At 43.1% G+C, this 19,166-nt stretch overlaps 1 protein-coding gene across 1 annotated transcript in view; it reads left to right on the top strand.

Moving 5' to 3' along the window:
- Window positions 1-19,166, top strand: part of ADAMTS14 (ADAM metallopeptidase with thrombospondin type 1 motif 14) — a 106,453-nt gene that overhangs the window by 26,075 nt on the left and 61,212 nt on the right. The window contains exon 4 of the mRNA XM_027834889.3: window positions 399-595. Within this exon, the coding sequence (XP_027690690.2) occupies window positions 399-595 (197 nt within the window). The remainder of the gene's footprint in view (window positions 1-398; window positions 596-19,166) is intronic.

The raw sequence follows: 19,166 nt of genomic DNA, 5'->3' as shown, positions 1-19,166 counted from the left end.
ATAAAAGACCAGACACTGCAGCTCTGTTGCTAAACAGCCACCAGGCACGTCTTTATTCCTCATGCTGACAAAACCATGTTTTCCCTTCCAGAACCTTCAGGAGGAGGGGCGGGGAACTGGAACAAACACAGGGCTCTCTGTCCACAGACTCCTCCCCTATAGTCAATATACTGGCAGCTTCTCCTTCACTGGGCACTGCAGGGCTGGGGGGTAGAGGGGCATGAATCAATACAGGGAGCAGGCAGGTGTTTTATAGGCATTCATACAGACAGATGACAAATGCATATAAGAAAATAGACAAGTAACTGTATTAGAGCCAGGAAACATTGTTAAAGCCTTGAAACCATGCAGCAGCCTTGAAATCTCTCACCATTTCCTCTTTCCTCTCACCCTTACAGTTCCAAGCTTCAGTGTGGGTGAGCTCCCAAACTCACTGGACCTGATTGAAGACCGGCTTGGTGAAGTGGACCGGAAGAGACGCCACGCCAAGAAGGATGACTACAACATTGAGGTCTTGCTGGCAGTGGACGATTCAGTTGTGCGGTTCCATGGGAAGGAACACGTCCAGAATTATGTCCTCACACTCATGAACATAGTGAGGTTTTCTTTTCTTTTGTTGTTTATAAAGCACTGCTCCTAGAAGTGATGTGGGAGGTTGTGGAGAGTGAGTGGATGCAAATAGAAATTGGTAGTGATAATTACTATGCAAAGCATTGCTTTTTTTACATATGCAGTGTGTATGATTTCATATAGTGGCAATTCTATAGCCAGTTTATTCACTAGCAGTTTGGCTGAGTTCTGAATAAGAATAAGTCAAGTAATCCAGGTATATTTCGGCGTGCCTTTGGAAGAGAGATGGATTTGCCTGATGAAGGCTGTTGGTTCTCCTTTCTGGACTTCGAAGAGGAATTTTCACACTGGGGTCAGACAGGAGGCAGAAGGGGCCTGTGTACAAAAGACAGTTTTATTTTTAGTGTAATTTCCCCCTCTTCCTTGGATATTTGGATCAGAGTTGAGGCTGCCCTCCTAGTTTGGTCCTGTAGTGAAGCCCTTACCCCCTGTTTTGCCATCACAGTATTCTGACACAAAACTTATTGTGATGTCCCAAATCTATAATTCTGAAAAATAAGCCTTGAGAAGGGTTGTCTTTAACAGTTAACAAATATAGTAGTTGAAATGATGAAAAGTGGATATGCGGTACAAATGGTTTTCTACTCATCTCTGTAACTGTCTCGACCACGGCAAAATGACATACTACTGGGGCATGGATCAGTGTTCATGTCGCACTCCCCGTCAGTACCCAGCCTGGGCCGGGGAAGCCATAGATTCAACCAGCAGACCAAACTCAGTGATGAATCCTGGTCACGTGCCAGCTGTGGCATGTTGCACATAAGCTACAAAGACTGTATAGTGTCCTCCATAATATTACTGGTCTGTATTGGTTGGTGGTTGTGGTTTTTTTAATTCATCGAACCCAGGTGTGCTATTGCACCATCAAGCTGTATGTGCATTGTCACTGCAGAGTGTCTCAAAACGGCTTCCTAATCTGTGCCTCTTTTGTTCCTGGGAGTCCCAAGAAGGGGAAGTAGGCAGTGTTTGTTGCTATCTGGCTGCTGTTTAAGTGGCTCACTCAGTTGTTTTATTTAAGGGGTGAAGATTTTTTCTTCTCTTCCCCATATGTGAGCCTAGATCTGGAAGACAGCTTTGGAGCTGCAGTATATGAGAGAGGGAGCTAAGCAAGCCCGTTAAATACCATCAGCAGTAAAAGAGGGAAAGGGATGGAGTGCAGATAAGGCATAGTTATGGGAGAGAACTCAAGTGAACTGTCCCTTTGTTGCAGTAGTTCCCAACCTTTCCTCTGCCACAGCACGTCGTGATACCTTTAATTATTTTGAGGCACACCGCGATATTATCTCCAAATGAACCCACCCTCTTATCGCCTCGGTTTAAGTTGTTTACCACCCTTGCCATTCACAGTGTGTACAGTACAGTTAATGATGTTAATAATAATTAACAAATAATACAAAAGTTGTACCAATCAAGAGACATCAACTAATGATATTATTATGTATCAAGACTTGCGGTATTACCTTTTCATCTTTGAGCCACTTCTTCTTTTGTATGGCTTTGGAAGTGAGCAACATCAAAAGCCAAACTCCAGAGATTGCAAGTCTCGCACCACCTGACAGAATGGAACTCTGAAATGCTCCCCTGATTTCGATGCACACTGTGATTCACAGTCTGTGATGAATGACAACAAATTATATACAAAAATTAAAAATAAATAACGAAAAACTTTAAACGAGACACCTGAGCTTGTCTTGAGGCGCAGAGTCATTTAACCCTGGGAGGAAATGTTATCAGTGCCACTTGGAGCTCGTGCTTCACTGAGCTCAAATGCTCTCTTTGGTTGTTCTTGATGTAAGTCAGGCTTGAAAAACATAACTTGCACAGGTTGAAAAGGGCAACAGAATGGAGATACTATGGTCAGAGATTACAAGATATTCACCTCCCACCTTCAACCAGAAAGAGTCCCATGGCGTATCATCAAGCTTTATTTTCAAAATGTGGTCCTTCCTTAATTCAGCAAGCTGACCTTGAGCCATTATTGTAACATTCTTAGCACTTTGCATTGCAGAGGAACTGTAAGGATCTCGGACCAGTCAAAATCTTCTCTATTAATTGAAGGAAAATATGAACTGAATTTTAATTCCAAACTTTCCAAATGACATTGACCAAATGACATTGACCAAAATACTGCCAGCAGGATCTGCTGCATTTGCCAAGGGGAACACTTCTGTTGTTCCTTTTGCTACTTTTTCATGCCAGAAGGCCAACTTAGACCTAAACCCATGCAGTTTATCCATGTTGGAGGGAAGATGCTCATATCTACCTGCATTTTCCTGTTCAGCTCACTGAGGTGGCAGAATACATCAGCCAGGTAGGCAAGCTTTGCACACCATGGCACATAAGCGATCAAGTCCATGTACCATGATTTCTCCGAAGTTAGGACCATTATGATCTCCTCTCTCAGCTCAGACAAGCGTGAGAGAACTTTTCCATGGGAAAGCCAGTGTACTTCAGTGTAGAAAAGTAAACTCTGATGCTCTGCTTCTGTTTCCTTACACAGCAAGGAGAAAATGCATGATATTAAGGCCTGCAATTTTATAAAGTTCATTATTTTTACTGCTCCATCTAAAACTGAAGACAGTTCTTCTGGCAGTGTTTTGGTGACGAGTGCTTCATGGTGCAGGAAACAGTGCGTCACCAACACATCTGGGTTTTGTTCCCTGACCTTGCTTACAAACCCCTTCACTTTGCCAGTCATGCAGGTTGCCCCACTGGAGCAAACACTGATAAAATTTTTCCAGTGAAGTTCTCCTTCCTCAAGGTAGGCTGTTGTCACGCTGAATGTATCCTCTCCAGTCATGTGATCTGGCAGTTCTTTGCAAAATAAAAAAATTTTTTTTTTATACTATCTCTGTCAACGTACCTTACGTTAGCCAAGAGTTGAGCATGGCCACTGATACCTGTTGATTCGTCAAGCTGCAATGCAAATTTTCCACTTGATTTTAATTTTTCTTCGAGCACCATCTCAATCTCACCTGATGTCATCAATGCGGCGACTTACATTGTTATCTGAAAGGGGAACTTTTTCAGTTTCCTTGACTGCATGTGAACCTAACATTACTCTCATGATTTCTTTGCATGCTGGTAAAATTAATGTCTCTGTGATTGTATGTGGCTTTTTTGCCTTTGCTACAAGCTCAGCAGCCATGTAGCTTGCTTCCAGTGCTTTGTCAGAAACAGTTGCATAGTCTATCATCAGTCATGCTTGCTTCTCATTCTGGTCCCTCAAATGTGTAAAACAAAGTATGTCCTTCTTGGCAAGGGATGAATGTTTGCTTGTAAGGTGTCATTTTAACTTATTTGTCCCCATGGCTTTGTTTGAGAGTTTCTCTCTGCACATGAGACAATGTGGAAGAGTGCAAGATGGTTCCCTATATTGAGGTTCGCTCTCACAGAAGTGTCGGTTCACCACTTTCACTTTCTTAGTTTTAGGTTCAGCTTTATCACTGCAAGTAGATGTGAAATCGCTAAAATCTTTTTTCTTTAAATATTTGTCCATTTTGGGGTCATAAATTCAAAATTCACCACTGTAACTTTTGAGCTTTGTAAGATTTGAAAAATGCATTCACCTCCCGTTATGTCAGGTTCATATAAGCATAGCGTAATGTGGCATATATCATAGGCCACTGTAAATTTTATCTCATGAATATTTATGAGCCAATCCACAATGAGGCTAGTAGGGTTAAAATCAAAACCACCATAGCGGCTAATGGTAGATTGCGACCTGTCTTTTGTGCCAGAATTAACATTTTCAACAGTGGAAACTAACGTTAAAGCTAAATATAAGAATTCTGGACAAACGCATGCACAGTGGAAAAAGTGATACGTACTTGAGAATAATAATTTGGGATGATAAACAATTAATAATTAGTCATTTCTTCTCATTCCCAAAATAGTCTTCCCAAGTGTGTGTAACTTTCTTCACCATTTTAAAATGCAATGTAATTAATTATCATGCAATCCCAGGTCCGGCTCATTCTGGCTTTTACCCCAAGTCAAATGTAAATATAAAACTTAGGCTTGACTTACATGTTTTTTTGTGTGCATCATCATCAAAGGCTCATTGCAGTGCATTGCATTCATCAGGGAATGTCATCTTTGTTTACTGTTTGTCCCTCTTAACCTCACTTTGGGGAATGGAACGTGATGCATGCATAATATTTGAAAGGGGCCTCGTCCCGCAGAGGAAAAGTACAGAATGCGATCTGGCTCCGACACCAATTAAAATAAAAGGGAAGGGGTTTTTTTGTTCTCACATGAAGTTTTTCAGAAAATTCTGCGGCACACCTGTTTGAGTCTGATGGCACACTGGTTGGGAAACACTGCTCTACTGACACTGTCCTCATTGAAGGGAGATATTAGCAAGAATGGCGTTGCTTTCTCTGCAAGTATATAAACAATTCATGGTTTTGCAGAACTCTTGACAGGCTAGAGCTGGGCGTTTATGACCTAAACAAAAAACTCTGTATGAAAATCTCTGCAGAGGCCTTGTGGATGATGGCTGCTGTCCAGAACACCTGTTTGAGTGAGAGGCACTGAAGTTGGGTGGGCGGGTTGGGAGAAAGGGAGAGAACAAAAGTGTGGGGTTCATTCGCATTGCCTTCTTCAGCAAAGACAGACCAAGAATGTCCAGTTTGTTTTGGATGTTCCCAAGAGGGATGGAGAGAGAGAAATGTCACCTCCTTCTGCACCTCCCTGAAAACTGTCCCCCAAAGTCCAGGAAATGCTGTGAAAGCTGTTCTTCCAGAGTGAACAGAGAAGGGTCTATTGCATTTAGTTTTTTTAATTATTGCTTCATGTTGACAAAGGATAAAGTTTTCAGAGGCTCCTATGTCACTTAGGTGCTTTTGAAAATTGTGCTCAAAGAGCAGCTATTCATGATGAAAGTCAGGAGCTTCTCCCTCATTTCGAAGCTCCCCTTTGGCAATCCTCAGCTCCTCTCTATCAGTTCTGAGTAGCCTCTCCTGGTTTCCCCAGAACCCTATTCCAGACCTTCTCTCCTACTGATCTTTAGGAGTTTTCCTTTAACCATTTATTAACAAAAAAGAAAGCAAAATGTGCATATTCCCAAAGAGCTCATTGACCTGGAAGACCAGTATTTATTTTACTGCTAATCGTTCAAAGCATTTGCACTGTTGAGCATTTGACACCGAAATAGCTGCAAATATGAGCAGTCTTCACAAAGGTCTTTCTCTCTCTCTCCCTCCTCCTCCCTCAGTCTTCATTTCCCTTCCTCGTTGGCTCAATGTCTCATGCCAGGACAGAGTAGATGCAGTGTCTGTGCACCAGATGGGGCCTGAAGAGAAATTCCTTCTAACCCTGTTGTCTTTCCTGCTTTCTTGTTCGCTGCTTTGGTGTCTGGAAGCTAGAGATGTGGATTAGTTGGGGATTGGTCCTGCTTTGAGTGGGGGATTGGACTAGATAACCTCCTGAGGTCCCTTCCAATCCTGATATTCTATGATTTTATGATTCTGTGCTCAAAGCCCTATTTCTCATAACTGAGATGTTCCCACGTGATGTCAGGTGGACCAGCTGAGATATACTGAGTGGTAACTTCTGTACAGTTGGAAACTGGAGAATGAAAACAGCTATTCTTTTTTTCATGCATTTTCCCCTTCTCCCTGTTTCAGTTCTTTTCTGCAGGGTCATGGGAAGTGTTATGCAGGCATGACCAGCTCTGAAGTGACAAATCTCTGAAGACTTTTTAAAATGTAGAAACCAAAACAGCATTAACTCGCATTGCAGCCTCTATGGTGCCAATCAGGCTGGGGGTACATTATCAGTGTGAGATGTAAGGATTTACTTGTATGTCTCCCATTAATGTCAGTGTGAGTCAATCAGCTAGCTAAATTCTTAACACACCTGCTAGCTATTTACCTCCTGAAGTCTGAATTTTAAGGCATATCGGTGTAACAATAAAGAAATAGTAATGCTTCATGATAATTCTTTTCTGTTCATTGCAATAAACATAGTTCTGACATTGAGAGATTACCGTGAGCCTGCTGTACTGTGCAGTTCCTTAAGCATTCCTAAATGGCATTATCATCCTCCATTGCTATCTTGCATTAGTGTTTAACACTGTTGCCATCCCCAAATATACAAGTGGGTTTAAAATTACAGGGAGATTTACATTTTAAAACAAAGTATGTGAAAATTTTTATTCTTATGCATTCTCCTGATTTATTTATTAACTACCAAAGGTTTGTTCAATGCTGCACAAGCCACAAAGAAATACGAGGCTCCTGCCCCCAGAGTTTAGAGGGTAAATAGTCAGACAAAGATAAAACTCAAAAATTCACTAAGAGCCCTTCAGCATGGTAGTAATTTAGGCCCTGATCCTGCAAATCCTTATGTACTTATTTAGCTTTACGCATGTGAGTAATCCCATTGAGTTCAGTTTAGACTACTTGCATATGCAAAGAATGTGGGTAGATATTTGCAGGATCAGGGCCATGGAGTGTTCACTATTATATCATTTTACTCTGTGTTTGTTTTTCTTTCAGTAAAGGTTTGGGGCTATGTTTTACAGGTATGGTGTAGCATTATGAGCTTTATAGAGGAAATGAGTTTTTCAGAAAGAGACTTGAATAAAAAGAAGGCTAAGTATGAGGTGTACTGGACTAGAAAGGGTATTCCAGGCATGTGGGGGAGGGGAATATGGCAGAAGGTAGAAGATGAGAGTGAGAGAGAGAAGGAAGCTAACAAAGCGGTGAAGCAGAGTGGTGAAAATCCAGTTCCTTTGTTACTTACCTGCCAGAACCTGAGTTTGGGATTCCATCTCTCCCCAGCAGCAGTTGATGACAGAGCTGGGAATTGCTTGAGAAGGCTGGGTATCTGTGTTGCCTTCAGCTGTTGCAGAGGAAATCTTGAATCTTGATCATGGAAATTGATAGATTCAGCATATGTGGGAAGATCCGATTTCCAGATAATTCATGTAAGGTGTAATTGCCCATTCAAAGATCCTGTAAGTGACCAGGGACTTTACATTGCTTACTACACTTTTATGAGAGCTCTGCATTTCAACTTTAAGCTAACAACATCCAGGTTTGCCTGAAAGTCCACATGCGTCTCACTGGATTTAAAGTGAGGATTCTATCATGAGATCTTCTTAAGCAACTCCCAAAGAGACCAGCAGAAGATGTTTACTTGTTCTTTAACAAAAGGTCATCTTTAATAAAAGATGGCTTTTAACTACTGCACACACTGGAGCTACTTTAAAGTGGTGTCTTGAGAGGTTTGCTTAGTGGAGATGGAGTCCTCAGGGCAGCTGTCACGATTTTTTAAAATAACATTTTCAGTTAAAATGATCATTGTAGTTGGCTGAGTGCGCTTCTCTTCCTGAAAGACATCAATGAATGTCAGAGCCTGGATGAGACTAAAATATTGTTAATATTTCCCTGAAATCTTAAAAGCCAATTTATCAGGGGGCCCTTGACTTTGGCTCCATTTGTGTGCTCAGTCATGGTAACAATTCTTTTGCTCTGTCACATCTGTAAACCACAGTTTGCCTGTGCAAATGGGTTTCATGTGCCTAAATCCTGTCATTTGCATGCACAAGAATTGTAAATGCAAGTAAGTCTCTTATCTGTTCATGAACAGAGGTTGGGGTGAGGCCCCTTCGAAAATTTGCCCCATTGATTTGTTTGTTAAATTGCTCTGAAATCAGGCAGGGAAGGGGTTACATGCTCTGAGACTGGTCTCTCCCCACACTGCTGGTGTCACAGATGATGTCATTTTTTCAGCTTGAGGGACAGCATGGGAAGCTCAGAATTGTCAGTTTTAATCAAAAGCTTTATTTTCAAACACATTTCATGGTTTATACGCAGCAGGGAGTGCTTTTCACTGTGTGAATGTTCAGGATGCTATGCAGAGTGAAAGAGGGACAGCTGTCTTTTCAAATAAAGGGCCCGTTTGTGAGTTTAATGAGTTTAAAAGAAAAGATCAATAAAAGGGGAAAACATGACCCCATTGGGTAATACGCAAAATGAATAGTTTACCAAAGCATTTCCCTCCAAGGAGGCCTTTTTCTTTCCTTTCTTGCTTCTGGCTCTGACGCATCTCTTGCACTCAATGGGCGATACTCACAGTTTAATGGACTCACCCGCTAGTTATCCATCATTGTCTGGGACCCCTCTGAGCCTTCTCTTCAAGCCAGTCCCCTGCCATGTCATGATGTCACAAAGGGCTACAGGATGTCTATGGGGAGGAGGGGGGGAAGGTGTCTTGGTGTGGAGTTTTCCACATCACCCCCACTTCAGGTTGACAGACTTGCTTCCCTTTTACCTACTGTTGCAGTAATTCCCTAAAGTACCGAATTCAGCAGAGAAAGGTTTCAAAATGCACTTGATGAGCCAAAAGTGTGCCGTGAGAATTACGCAGTATAGCCATAGTGAGAAGACAGGTTACAGCACTGACGAGACTGTCCTGGCACTGCGGAGGGAACACAAGAGTGTGCTGGACGGTAACATTCCTCTATAATAGTTCTCTGTTTTTCCTTTTTTTAACTGAAAACATGTTAGTGGAATGTGCACTTCAGCCGCATAGCCTGTGCTTTGTGGTCTGGAGGACACAGGGGATAGGAGGATGCTTGGGGGTTCGTTGGGAAGGAGTGCACAAGAGGACGATGCCAGCGTCTATAAATCACAGCCTGACCGAGACCACACAACTGAGTACTAATCCCATTAGTTCAAGGCAAGGCTAAAGAGGAGCGGCTTGGCTGGTGTGCCATCAGGACTGTAACAAGGGAGGATTTAACGAGCTGGTAGCTCAGCCATGGCAAGGCTGGAGTGCGGTATGACTAACTAGAAAGAGTGAGGCAGGCTCAAATGAGAGCCAAGACTCCTGGAGTTTTAAAATCTAAATATATCCTAAGTAAAAAGGTTGGATGAGCAATGAATTCAGAAGCTCATCAAGAGATGTTTGCAAACTTTAGAATCATCACAGCTCTTGCGAGGGTGTAACCCCAAGAATCTCAAGGTATTTTATGTCAGTGGAGGACTGGGCCATTTATTCTGGGTGTTTGTTAGCGATTTCTACCCACTGGTGCTTGTAAACTGAGATGCAGGGGCTAACTTGCCACAAATATTTTGAAAAATCTATTGCCAGATGTCTACTCAACCCTTGTGTAATGGAGGTGTATTCAGATGTAAACCATCTTTAGTTTTTGCTCAGGTCCTGATTCTGAAAGTTCATAGGCTAAGAAGTACTTCTTGTAACATATAAACAGAATTACATGTATTTATACCAGCAATTCCCAGCTCAGGATAAGGGCTCTTTCAGCCCACTGCAGGGTCAAAGGCCTCTCCACCACTGCTTTTGCCCCTTCACAGTAGTTAGCTATTCTCAGCCACTGAAGAGCACCCCTCCCCTCTGTGCTTCTGCCCCTTATGCAGAGTCTTTGGGCCAGTGCAGTTTGTCAGGCGCTTGACACTGTAGTGTTAACCGTGTTCATCTCCTTTACTGACGGACACTACCGTGGCTCAGTGCCTCAGGGAACTGTCACCCCAAATGCCATCATTCACAGATTGCTAATTTGTTGCCACTGATCTGTGACTCTGAGATAACATCCATGACCTCTGGGCGAGCTCAGTTCCATATTGCAACCCAGTCAGGTCTTTGAGGCACCAGTGGTCTGACCAACAAGAGAAATGCCCCTAAGACCTTTCCCACCAGAGGTCACGCTTGGTTAACAACCTGCACTATGAAGAAAGAGGCACTACCCTTTTAACTCACTGTCAGAAGGCTAATTGAGCTGTTGCTGTGAACAACTGAGTACTGTAGGAAAGATGGGACTTCTGCCCTGAGGAGCTCACACTTGGGGAACTTGAGGTTTGTATTTGGATGCTGCAGTCAGGAGCATGGCATGGGAGTTTCTGCAGGGCTTTGTGAGAGCTGTGTGGTTGTATCCTTCTGTGGCAGTGCATCAGAAGTGTGTGTGGGGAGGGTGGAATTGCTAACCTCTGCAGCTGTGCTTGGAAACAAATACTTTCTCTTTTCTGAGAACACTGTCGTACAAATGCTTGTTGAACTATAGTTTCATCTGGTGAACAAGTTGTTCATTGCTGTATATAAACACTGGTTTAACTCGTTCCTCACCCATTTGGAAGTACGTTGAGCTTGCAAAGGTAAACAAAAATTATGTGTCAGTATTCATATATATGAAGTTTGTGTTTAAATATCAGGCATCCTGTGCCTTCCCCTCCTGATCCCCTTGCCCTGGAAAAGCTGGTGGTTCATATTGTATACAATAACTCCTCACTTAACGTTGTCCCGGTTAACGTTGTTTCATTGTTACGTTGCTGATCAATTAGGGAACATGCTCGTTTAAAGTTGCACAATACTCCCTTATAATGTTGTTTGGCAGCCGCCTGCTTTGTCTACTGGTTGCAGGAAGAGCAGCCCGTTGCAGACAGCTGGTGGGGGCTTGGAACCAGGGTGGACCGGCAGCTTACCTATCAGCTCCCCCTAGTTCGCTGTGCGGCAGCTGCCCAGCAGGCTATCAAGTGCTGGGCAGTTCAGCTGTCCCTCCCCCCACTGCCCTGTGCTGCTCCTGCCCTCTGCCTTTGAGCTGCTCCTGGGAGCCTCCTGCTTGCTGTGCAGAGGGGCAGGGAAGAGGAGTGCTAATGTCAGGGTGTCCCCTTCCCCATGATCTTGTACCTCATCTCCACAGAGCCGGGGGTGGGGAAACACGACAGGGCTCAGGAAGGAGGGAGCTTGCTGGCAGCAGCTGCTGTCTCAACTTGCTGATCTACTTAAAAAGGCAGTGTACTTAGAGTGGGGTCAGAGTACTTAAAGGGGCAGTGCCTGTCTCTGTCTCTCTCTCACACACACGGTGTGTATCTATGTCCCCCCCCCCCACACACAATGTGTGTCTCTGTCTCTCTCTGCCATGCTATGTCTCCTCCCTCCATTCGTGCTGCGTTGTAGAGTGTGAGGCTACATTAACAACAATGTGTTAACCCTTGAGGGCTCAGCCGAGTGCTAGTTCATAATTGAGCAGTAAGTCAGTCCCTGGGAAATATCCCACCCTCTTCCACCGTCTGACTTCACCACCTCAACCAAGCTTCACAATCATCACTATTGTGTACAGTATTAAATTGTTTGTTTAAAACTTATACTGTGTATATATATAAAATATAGTCTTTTGTCTGGCAGAAAAAAATTCCCTGGAACCTAACCCCCCCACTTTACATTAACTCTTATGGGAAATTGGATTCACTTAACATCGTTTAGCTTAAAGTAGCATTTTTCAGGAACATAACTACAACGTTAAGTGAGGAGTTACTGTACCTTTGCACAATTGGACTGTAATGATAATGGCACTTAACCAGTGCAAAATAGAAAGCCAACCAGGTTGCAGTAGTATGTCTAATGGGACTACCCCTGGCAAAAGAGTACAATAGAGGAAGCATACATCCAGGAGCCAGGCTGCATTGGGCCATTAGCCCATCAGCTGTGTTAAGTAGAATGGAACTATGTTTTTAGAGGAAGATGAAGGTAGGAAGCTGCCGTGATTTGTGTTGTAACAGTTCCACAAGGCTGTGGACATGTCATTTTCTATCCAGCTTGGTTTGTCAGGGAACCTTTAGAAGAAGTTTTGGTTTGGTTTTAATTGGTAGTCTCACATTGGCAATGTGAGCAGCGTCTCTTTAGGAAAACTGTTCCCAAATCCATTTTACTTCTGATTTGCAGTGTGCGTCTTGGTTTCTCTACTCGAAAAATATCTTTCCTAGTCTTGTGCTGGGGGAGAGATGGGTGATATGTAAAAAGCCTCTCTGTAAGGTAGCTTTTTAACATGCCAGTGCTTCATTCCTGCTGGCTTTAACAGCATAAAGCTCTCCTCTTCCAACAGCTACTAATTCTGGACGTTGTAATGGTGGTAAGGTGCCATTCTCCTTTCCTGTGATGCACCTGTTAGCAGTTACTATTTGGAGCCTCATTGTGGAAGTGAGTGGCCTAATTTTACTGCAGGGCTTGTAGGTGTCAGTCTAAAAAGGGTTGGTGTCCGGATGCAGTACAGCTTTTTGTGACAGTGATAGATACATCCATTGCTGGTGCCTTCGTGTCCTATTGCTCTGGTAAATATGTTTCACCAAGAAGGAATCATATTAGAAGTTCCAAACGCTGTCTCAGCACAGGACACAGAAGCACTTACTAAAGAAACAGTGAAAGTAGATGTGACGGGTTGGATCACAGAAAACCCCTTGCGAACTGCCAACTAATGTGCTGATACTCCCCCTCAGCCCGTTTCCCCAGGCAGCTTGGGACTTCAGTGCCCTGCCTGGTTTGAACCAGACATGCTAGCCTGCTGCAAACCCAGACGCAAGTCTGAACCACGTCCCCTAAAAGCTGCAGGCTTAAGTGAAAACAGCTTAAGAAGTGTTCCTGTTTCTAACACTCAGATGCCCAACTCCCAATGGGGTCCAAACCCCAAATAAATCCATTTTACCCTGCATAAAGCTTATACAGGGTAAACTCATAAGTTTTTCGCCCTCTGTAACACCGATAGAGAGATATGCACAGCTGTTTGCCCCCCCTCCCCCGGTATTAATGCATACTCTAGGTTAATTAATAAGTAAAAAGTGATTTTATTAAATACAAAAAGTAGGATTTAGGTGTTTCCAAGTAATAAGAGACAGAACAAAGTAAATTACCAGACAAAATAAAATAAAACACGAAAGTCGAAACCTAATACAATAAGAAAACTGAATACAGATAAAACCTCACCCTCAGATGTTTCAATAAGCTTCTATCACAGACTGGACACCTTCCTAGTCTGGGCACAATCCTTCCCCTGGTACAGCCCTTCTTCCAGCTCAGTTGGTAGCTAGGGGGTTTCTCATGATTGCAGCCTCCTTTGTTCTGTTCTACCCTCTTATATATCTTTTGCACAAAGTGGGAATCCTTTGTCCCTCTCTGGGTTCCCACCCCTCCTTCTAAATGGAAAAGCACCAGCTTAAAGGTGGATTCCAGTTCAGGTGACATGATCACATGTCACTGTAAGACTCCAAACCCTCATTCGTCCCAGCCTGACTCACAGGAAGGCCTGCAAGCAAACAGAGCCATCCACAGTCAATTGTCCTGGTTGATGGGAGCCATGAAGATTTCAAACCACCATTAATGGCCCACACTTCGCAATACTACAATAGGACCTCAGAGTTATATTTCATATTTCTAGTTTCAGATACAGGAGTGATACATTTATACAAATAGGATGCCCACACTCAGTAGATTATAAGCTTTGTAATGATACCTTACAAGAGACCTTTTGCATGAAGCATATTCCAGTTATATTATATTCACACTCATTAGCATATTTTAATAAAATCATATAGAGTGCAACGTCACAGTAGACAACCTTCCAGTCCATTTCTCAAAGTACCCAGAGGTCCTGTTTCAAGGCCGATGAAGCTGTGATAATTATTCAGCAAGGAAAATTAAGATTAAACCATGATCTTGTGGCCAACTGGGGGGCCACTCTGGGCTGCTTTGAATTGCACCAGGCAGCCAACAGTCCAGGAGGGCCATTGCAGTCTCTGGGGATTGCTGCAGTACCGAGGCACTGTCTCACCCTCGCCACACTTCCTTTTGGCCAGCCATGCTGCCTATGCTGCGAGGGTGTAACACAGTATCAGCAATGCTGGCTTTATGCCAGCAAGGGTTTTCTTCAGGTCAGGGGAATCCTCAACTGGCAGGTTAAGCTGGCTCCAGACCAGAGCAGTTTTGAGAATCAGGACCAGTATCTTCATATCAGCCAGACCTGAGAATCAGGTCCAATATATTTGCTATGACTCGTTGAATGAGTGTGTCATGCATTCCAATACAAACAGGCTGGAGGCTCTGAAACCGCACTACAGAAATCCAGACAGAGGGGGAGAGAGAAGGCTCTCAGAACCTTCACCAAATAAACTCCCCAGCATTGGGCTTTCCAGACCTTTGAAAGAAAAAAGCTATTTTCCCACATGATCCTCTGCTTAAGGAATTTAGGCTGCTCTCTGTGAGCCTGTTGGCTTTTCATTAGGAGGGTCCACTAGTTCCTGCCACCTTAATCTGATTAGAGGGGGAAAATCCTTCCCATCAGATTCTCACACTGAGCCAGGTTCAATCTGTAACAGTTACCATTTGGCATTAATGAGGTGTCCTGATTATCCAGTGTCCCAAATGCTGATTTTGGAAGTAAATGGGGCCATAAGAGGGAGGAGTTGGGAGAGTGTCACGTATAGTACATAGGCTTTATTGTCAGCTTGGCATTTGCTGAGCTTAGTGCAGCTCTGCTGCAGTTAAGGTTCTATCAGTGTCACCTTCATCATGATCCAGTGGCCAACTGGGGGCCACTTCAGGCAGCTCTAAATTACACCAGGCAGACCCTTTATTATGAATTCACTCCCCGATCAAACTTACTGATAAATTGGTAGTCACTTGCTTATTTACTTTATTTAGTTGCAGATAATGGGAAAAAGTAGAGGGGCAGATTTTTGTTTGGCTTTGGGAGTTAGATGAAACGCCATACTTCCCCTGATTTGGTTGCCTCTTTGTGCTGTTCTGATGGATTCCTCTTTGTGTGTGTGTGTGTGCACGCAAGCATGCGTGCGTTTATTTGGGGAGTGTGGATCATTTTCTTTTTAACCACTGAAAAGCTAAAATTGCCAAAGATGACCACCATGGTACATCTGTGGAAAATTTGGAAAACAAGAATTTCAAGCCACAAATGGATTTTGAAAACTGATCTGTGGTGGAAGAAAAGTTGGACTTCTGAAATTTTGAGAAAAACCAGATGATTTGGAGGGAAAACGTGAATTTTTTTCTACCTGTTTGACACTGCACTAGGGACTCCATGGAGGCAAGTAGTAAATGGATGAGGAACAACTACTGACACTTAGAAATCCAGGATGTTTTGTAGCTCATGGAGAAATCAGGATAGACAGGAGGTCAGATTAGATGATCTAATGGTCCCTTTTGGCCTTAAACTGTATCGGACTGCGAAATAGTTATGAATATTGACTATGACCTCTGAGAATATGAACTTAGCCCTAGAAATGCCTCTTGCAACAGGAGCACAAATTTGTGAGACTGTCATAGGTCATGCTCATCTTCCATGGGTTTATACAGGAGTCAGTCATATTTTCAAAAGAGCTCAGCACCTCATGAAGCCCATTGTTCTCAATGCTCCCATAATGTCCTTGAAAAGTTGTGCAGTGCTGAATACGTGGGGGAAAGTCCTCTCTGAGCCCCAAAGATGATTGACCAACTTACATGCAGATAGGGTGACCGGAGAGCAAGTGTGAAAAATCGGGATGGGGGTGAGGGGTAATAGGCGCCTATATAAGAAAAAGCCCCAAATATCGGGACTGTCACTATAAAGTAGGGACATCTGGTCACCCTAGATGCAGAAGCTTGAGATTTGATCAACCGCAGCATCTTTGCCAGTACTGTATAGCTACAAATTTAAATTTTCCGTGCATGCACGTTGTCAAGGTTCCTTCCCCACTCTGAACGCTAAGGTACAGATGTGGGGACTTGCATGAAAAACCTCCTAAGCTTATCTTTACCAGCTTAGGTCAAAACTTCCCCAAGGTACAAAATATTCCACCCTTTGTCCTTGGATTGGCCGCTACCACCACCAAACAAATACTGGTTACTGGGGAAGAGCTGTTTGGACACGTCTTTCCCCCAAAATACTTCCCAAAACCTTGCACCCCACTTCCTGGACAAAGTTTGGTAAAAAGCCTCACCAATTTGCCTAGGTGACTACAGACCCAGACCCTTGGATCTTAAGAACAATGAACAATCCTCCCCACACTTGCACCCCCCCTTTCCTGGGAAATGTTGGATAAAAAGCCTCACCAATTTGCATAGGTGACTACAGACCCAAACCCTTGGATCTGAGAACAATGAAAAAGCATTCAGTTTTCTTACAAGAAGACTTTTAATAGAAATAGAAGTAAATAGAAGTAAAGAAATCACCTCTGTAAAATCAGGATGGTAGATACCTTACAGGGTAATTAGATTCAAAACATAGAGAACCCCTCTAGGCAAAACCTTAAGTTACAAAAAAGATACACAGACAGAAATAGTTATTCTATTCAGCACAATTCTTTTCTCAGCCATTTAAAGAAATCATAATCTAACGCATACCTAGCTAGATTACTTACTAAAAGTCCTAAGACTCCATTCCTGTTCTGTCCCCAGCAAAGCCAGCATAAAGACAGACACACAGACCCTTTGTTTCTCTCCCTCCTCCCAGCTTTTGAAAGTATCTTGTCTCCTCATTGGTCATTTTGGTCAGGTGCCAGCGAGGTTACCTTTAGCTTCTTAACCCTTTACAGGTGAGAGGAGTTTTCCCCTGGCCAGGAGGGATTTTAAATGGGTTTACCCTTCCCTTTATATTTATGACACGCCCCCCAAATCTCAGCTAGGGTGAAACACTGGCTGGGATTTCTTCCTGGAGCTCTAGGAAAAACAGAGTTAATAAGACACATGCATCTCTAAATATACTACCAAGTACATAAAGACTAACACACAGACCCTTTGTTTCTCTCCCTCCTCCCAGCTTTTGAAAGTATCTTGTCTCCTCATTGGTCATTTTGGTCAGGTGCCAGCGAGGTTACCTTTAGCTTCTTAACCCTTTACAGGTGAGAGGAGTTTTCCCCTGGCCAGGAGGGATTTTAAATGGGTTTACCCTTCCCTTTATATTTATGACACGCCCCCCAAATCTCAGCTAGGGTGAAACACTGGCTGGGATTTCTTCCTGGAGCTCTAGGAAAAACAGAGTTAATAAGACACATGCATCTCTAAATATACTACCAAGTACATAAAGACTAACACACAGACCCTTTGTTTCTCTCCCTCCTCCCAGCTTTTGAAAGTATCTTGTCTCCTCATTGGTCATTTTGGTCAGGTGCCAGCGAGGTTACCTTTAGCTTCTTAACCCTTTACAGGTGAGAGGAGTTTTCCCCTGGCCAGGAGGGATTTCGAAGGGGTTTACCCTTCCCTTTATATTTATGACACACGTATTACACAATTAGAGCTAGATTTACAATAGAGCACCCAGCAGCTCTGTTGCTCACTTATCTTGTAGCATGATCCTCCAAGAATACTAGTGTGGAATATCTGGTAGTACGTATCCCTCTTTCTCATCTTCGTTCCATTTCCTTCTTCTCCCACAATTGTCTTCCTCTTACCATCCTCTTTTTTAAAGCATTTTCTCCAACAAAGAACTTAGTATAAACTTAATTATATAACTGAGATAAATTAGCTAAGTATACATCCCTATATATGTCCGGAATGTTGTCATCTAGAGGTAAATATTTGATTATCTGTATTGTTTTAAAGCTCCTACTTTGTAAGGTTTGTTGCCTGTGGGAAAAATAATATTAGAATTCATGTTATTAAAACATGAGCATTTTCAGTGACTATACAGCTTGTGTGAGAGAGGCACTGTATGGGTGTGGGGTTCGTGGGGGTGGGAATTAAGACTATATCTAACATTGTTTCTGGAACAGAGGAGAGGAAATGTTTTGTACCCAGCTTTGCTTTTCAATCTGTTGTCATTCCGTTGAGCTCATGAAGAGGGAATTAACCAATTAAGCCTGGGACTCTGAGATTCTAAAGCCGAGACATGGGAAATGTGATTTTAGGATTAAAGAATAATGCAAAGGAGTTGTTTCCTCCTTTTACCCCAGCATCACCATTCCATTCACTGCCTGCTGCTGCTACCGGGGTTCATATCATAGCAGCGAGATTTGGCCATACCTCTAAATCCTTCTGAATTTCTGAAAGGTGGTGGGATGAGAATGGCCCATGCTGGGAGGTGAAAGGATGGAAGGTTGTCAGCTTTTTCCCCCTTCATACCCTTCCCCCAGTGGGGCAGGAACTTCATCCTGTTCATTATATGAGGATTTTTTGTTATATGTGTGCGTGCATCTTTAATCCCTTTAAGGAGATTTCATGGGGAACATTGTCACATAAAGGGTGTCATTTTGCTTTCTCCTCTGGAGTTCCCACCAGCATTTGTCCACTCACGCTTATATTTTTAATGATCAGGCTGGGCCCCACTCTGACAAAAGAAGAAAGGGGATTGCACTCAATACAGAAAATTGTTGGCTATGGCTCCATAAATGGATATTAGCGTATATGGGCTGGAGCATGATTGCTTAATAAGCTGCTCTTGAAGAAGCTTGAATAGCAAGGAAGAGTTGTTGGGGGGAGGATTTGGGGTTTGCATTCAGGTTCTGATTTAGAGGGAAGGTTCTGGTAAAACAAGAACCTACAGAGAAATCAAACAGATAAAACTATATTCTAAAAATACGACCTAACTCAAAGCAACCAGCCATGTTCAGGCAGAGGAGCCTAAGTGTGCTATGTGGCACAAGACCATAATGGCTAGGAGCGAATATTGGCAGCAGGGGAGCTACAGTATCTGCAGCCAAAGGGAATAGGAAAAATAAAGAGCAAGGAGTGTGAATTTATAACAGACAAAACAGAGGGACATGGTAAAAAGCTTGATTCTGTTACTGTTTTGAACAAGCGTAGAGTAG

The sequence above is a fragment of the Chelonia mydas genome, chromosome 7, assembly GCF_015237465.2.
Source record: "Chelonia mydas isolate rCheMyd1 chromosome 7, rCheMyd1.pri.v2, whole genome shotgun sequence".
Lineage (NCBI taxonomy): Eukaryota > Metazoa > Chordata > Testudines > Cheloniidae > Chelonia > Chelonia mydas.
The sequence above is the reverse complement of the archived record's forward strand: the minus strand, read 5'-3'. Positions and strand labels throughout refer to the sequence as shown.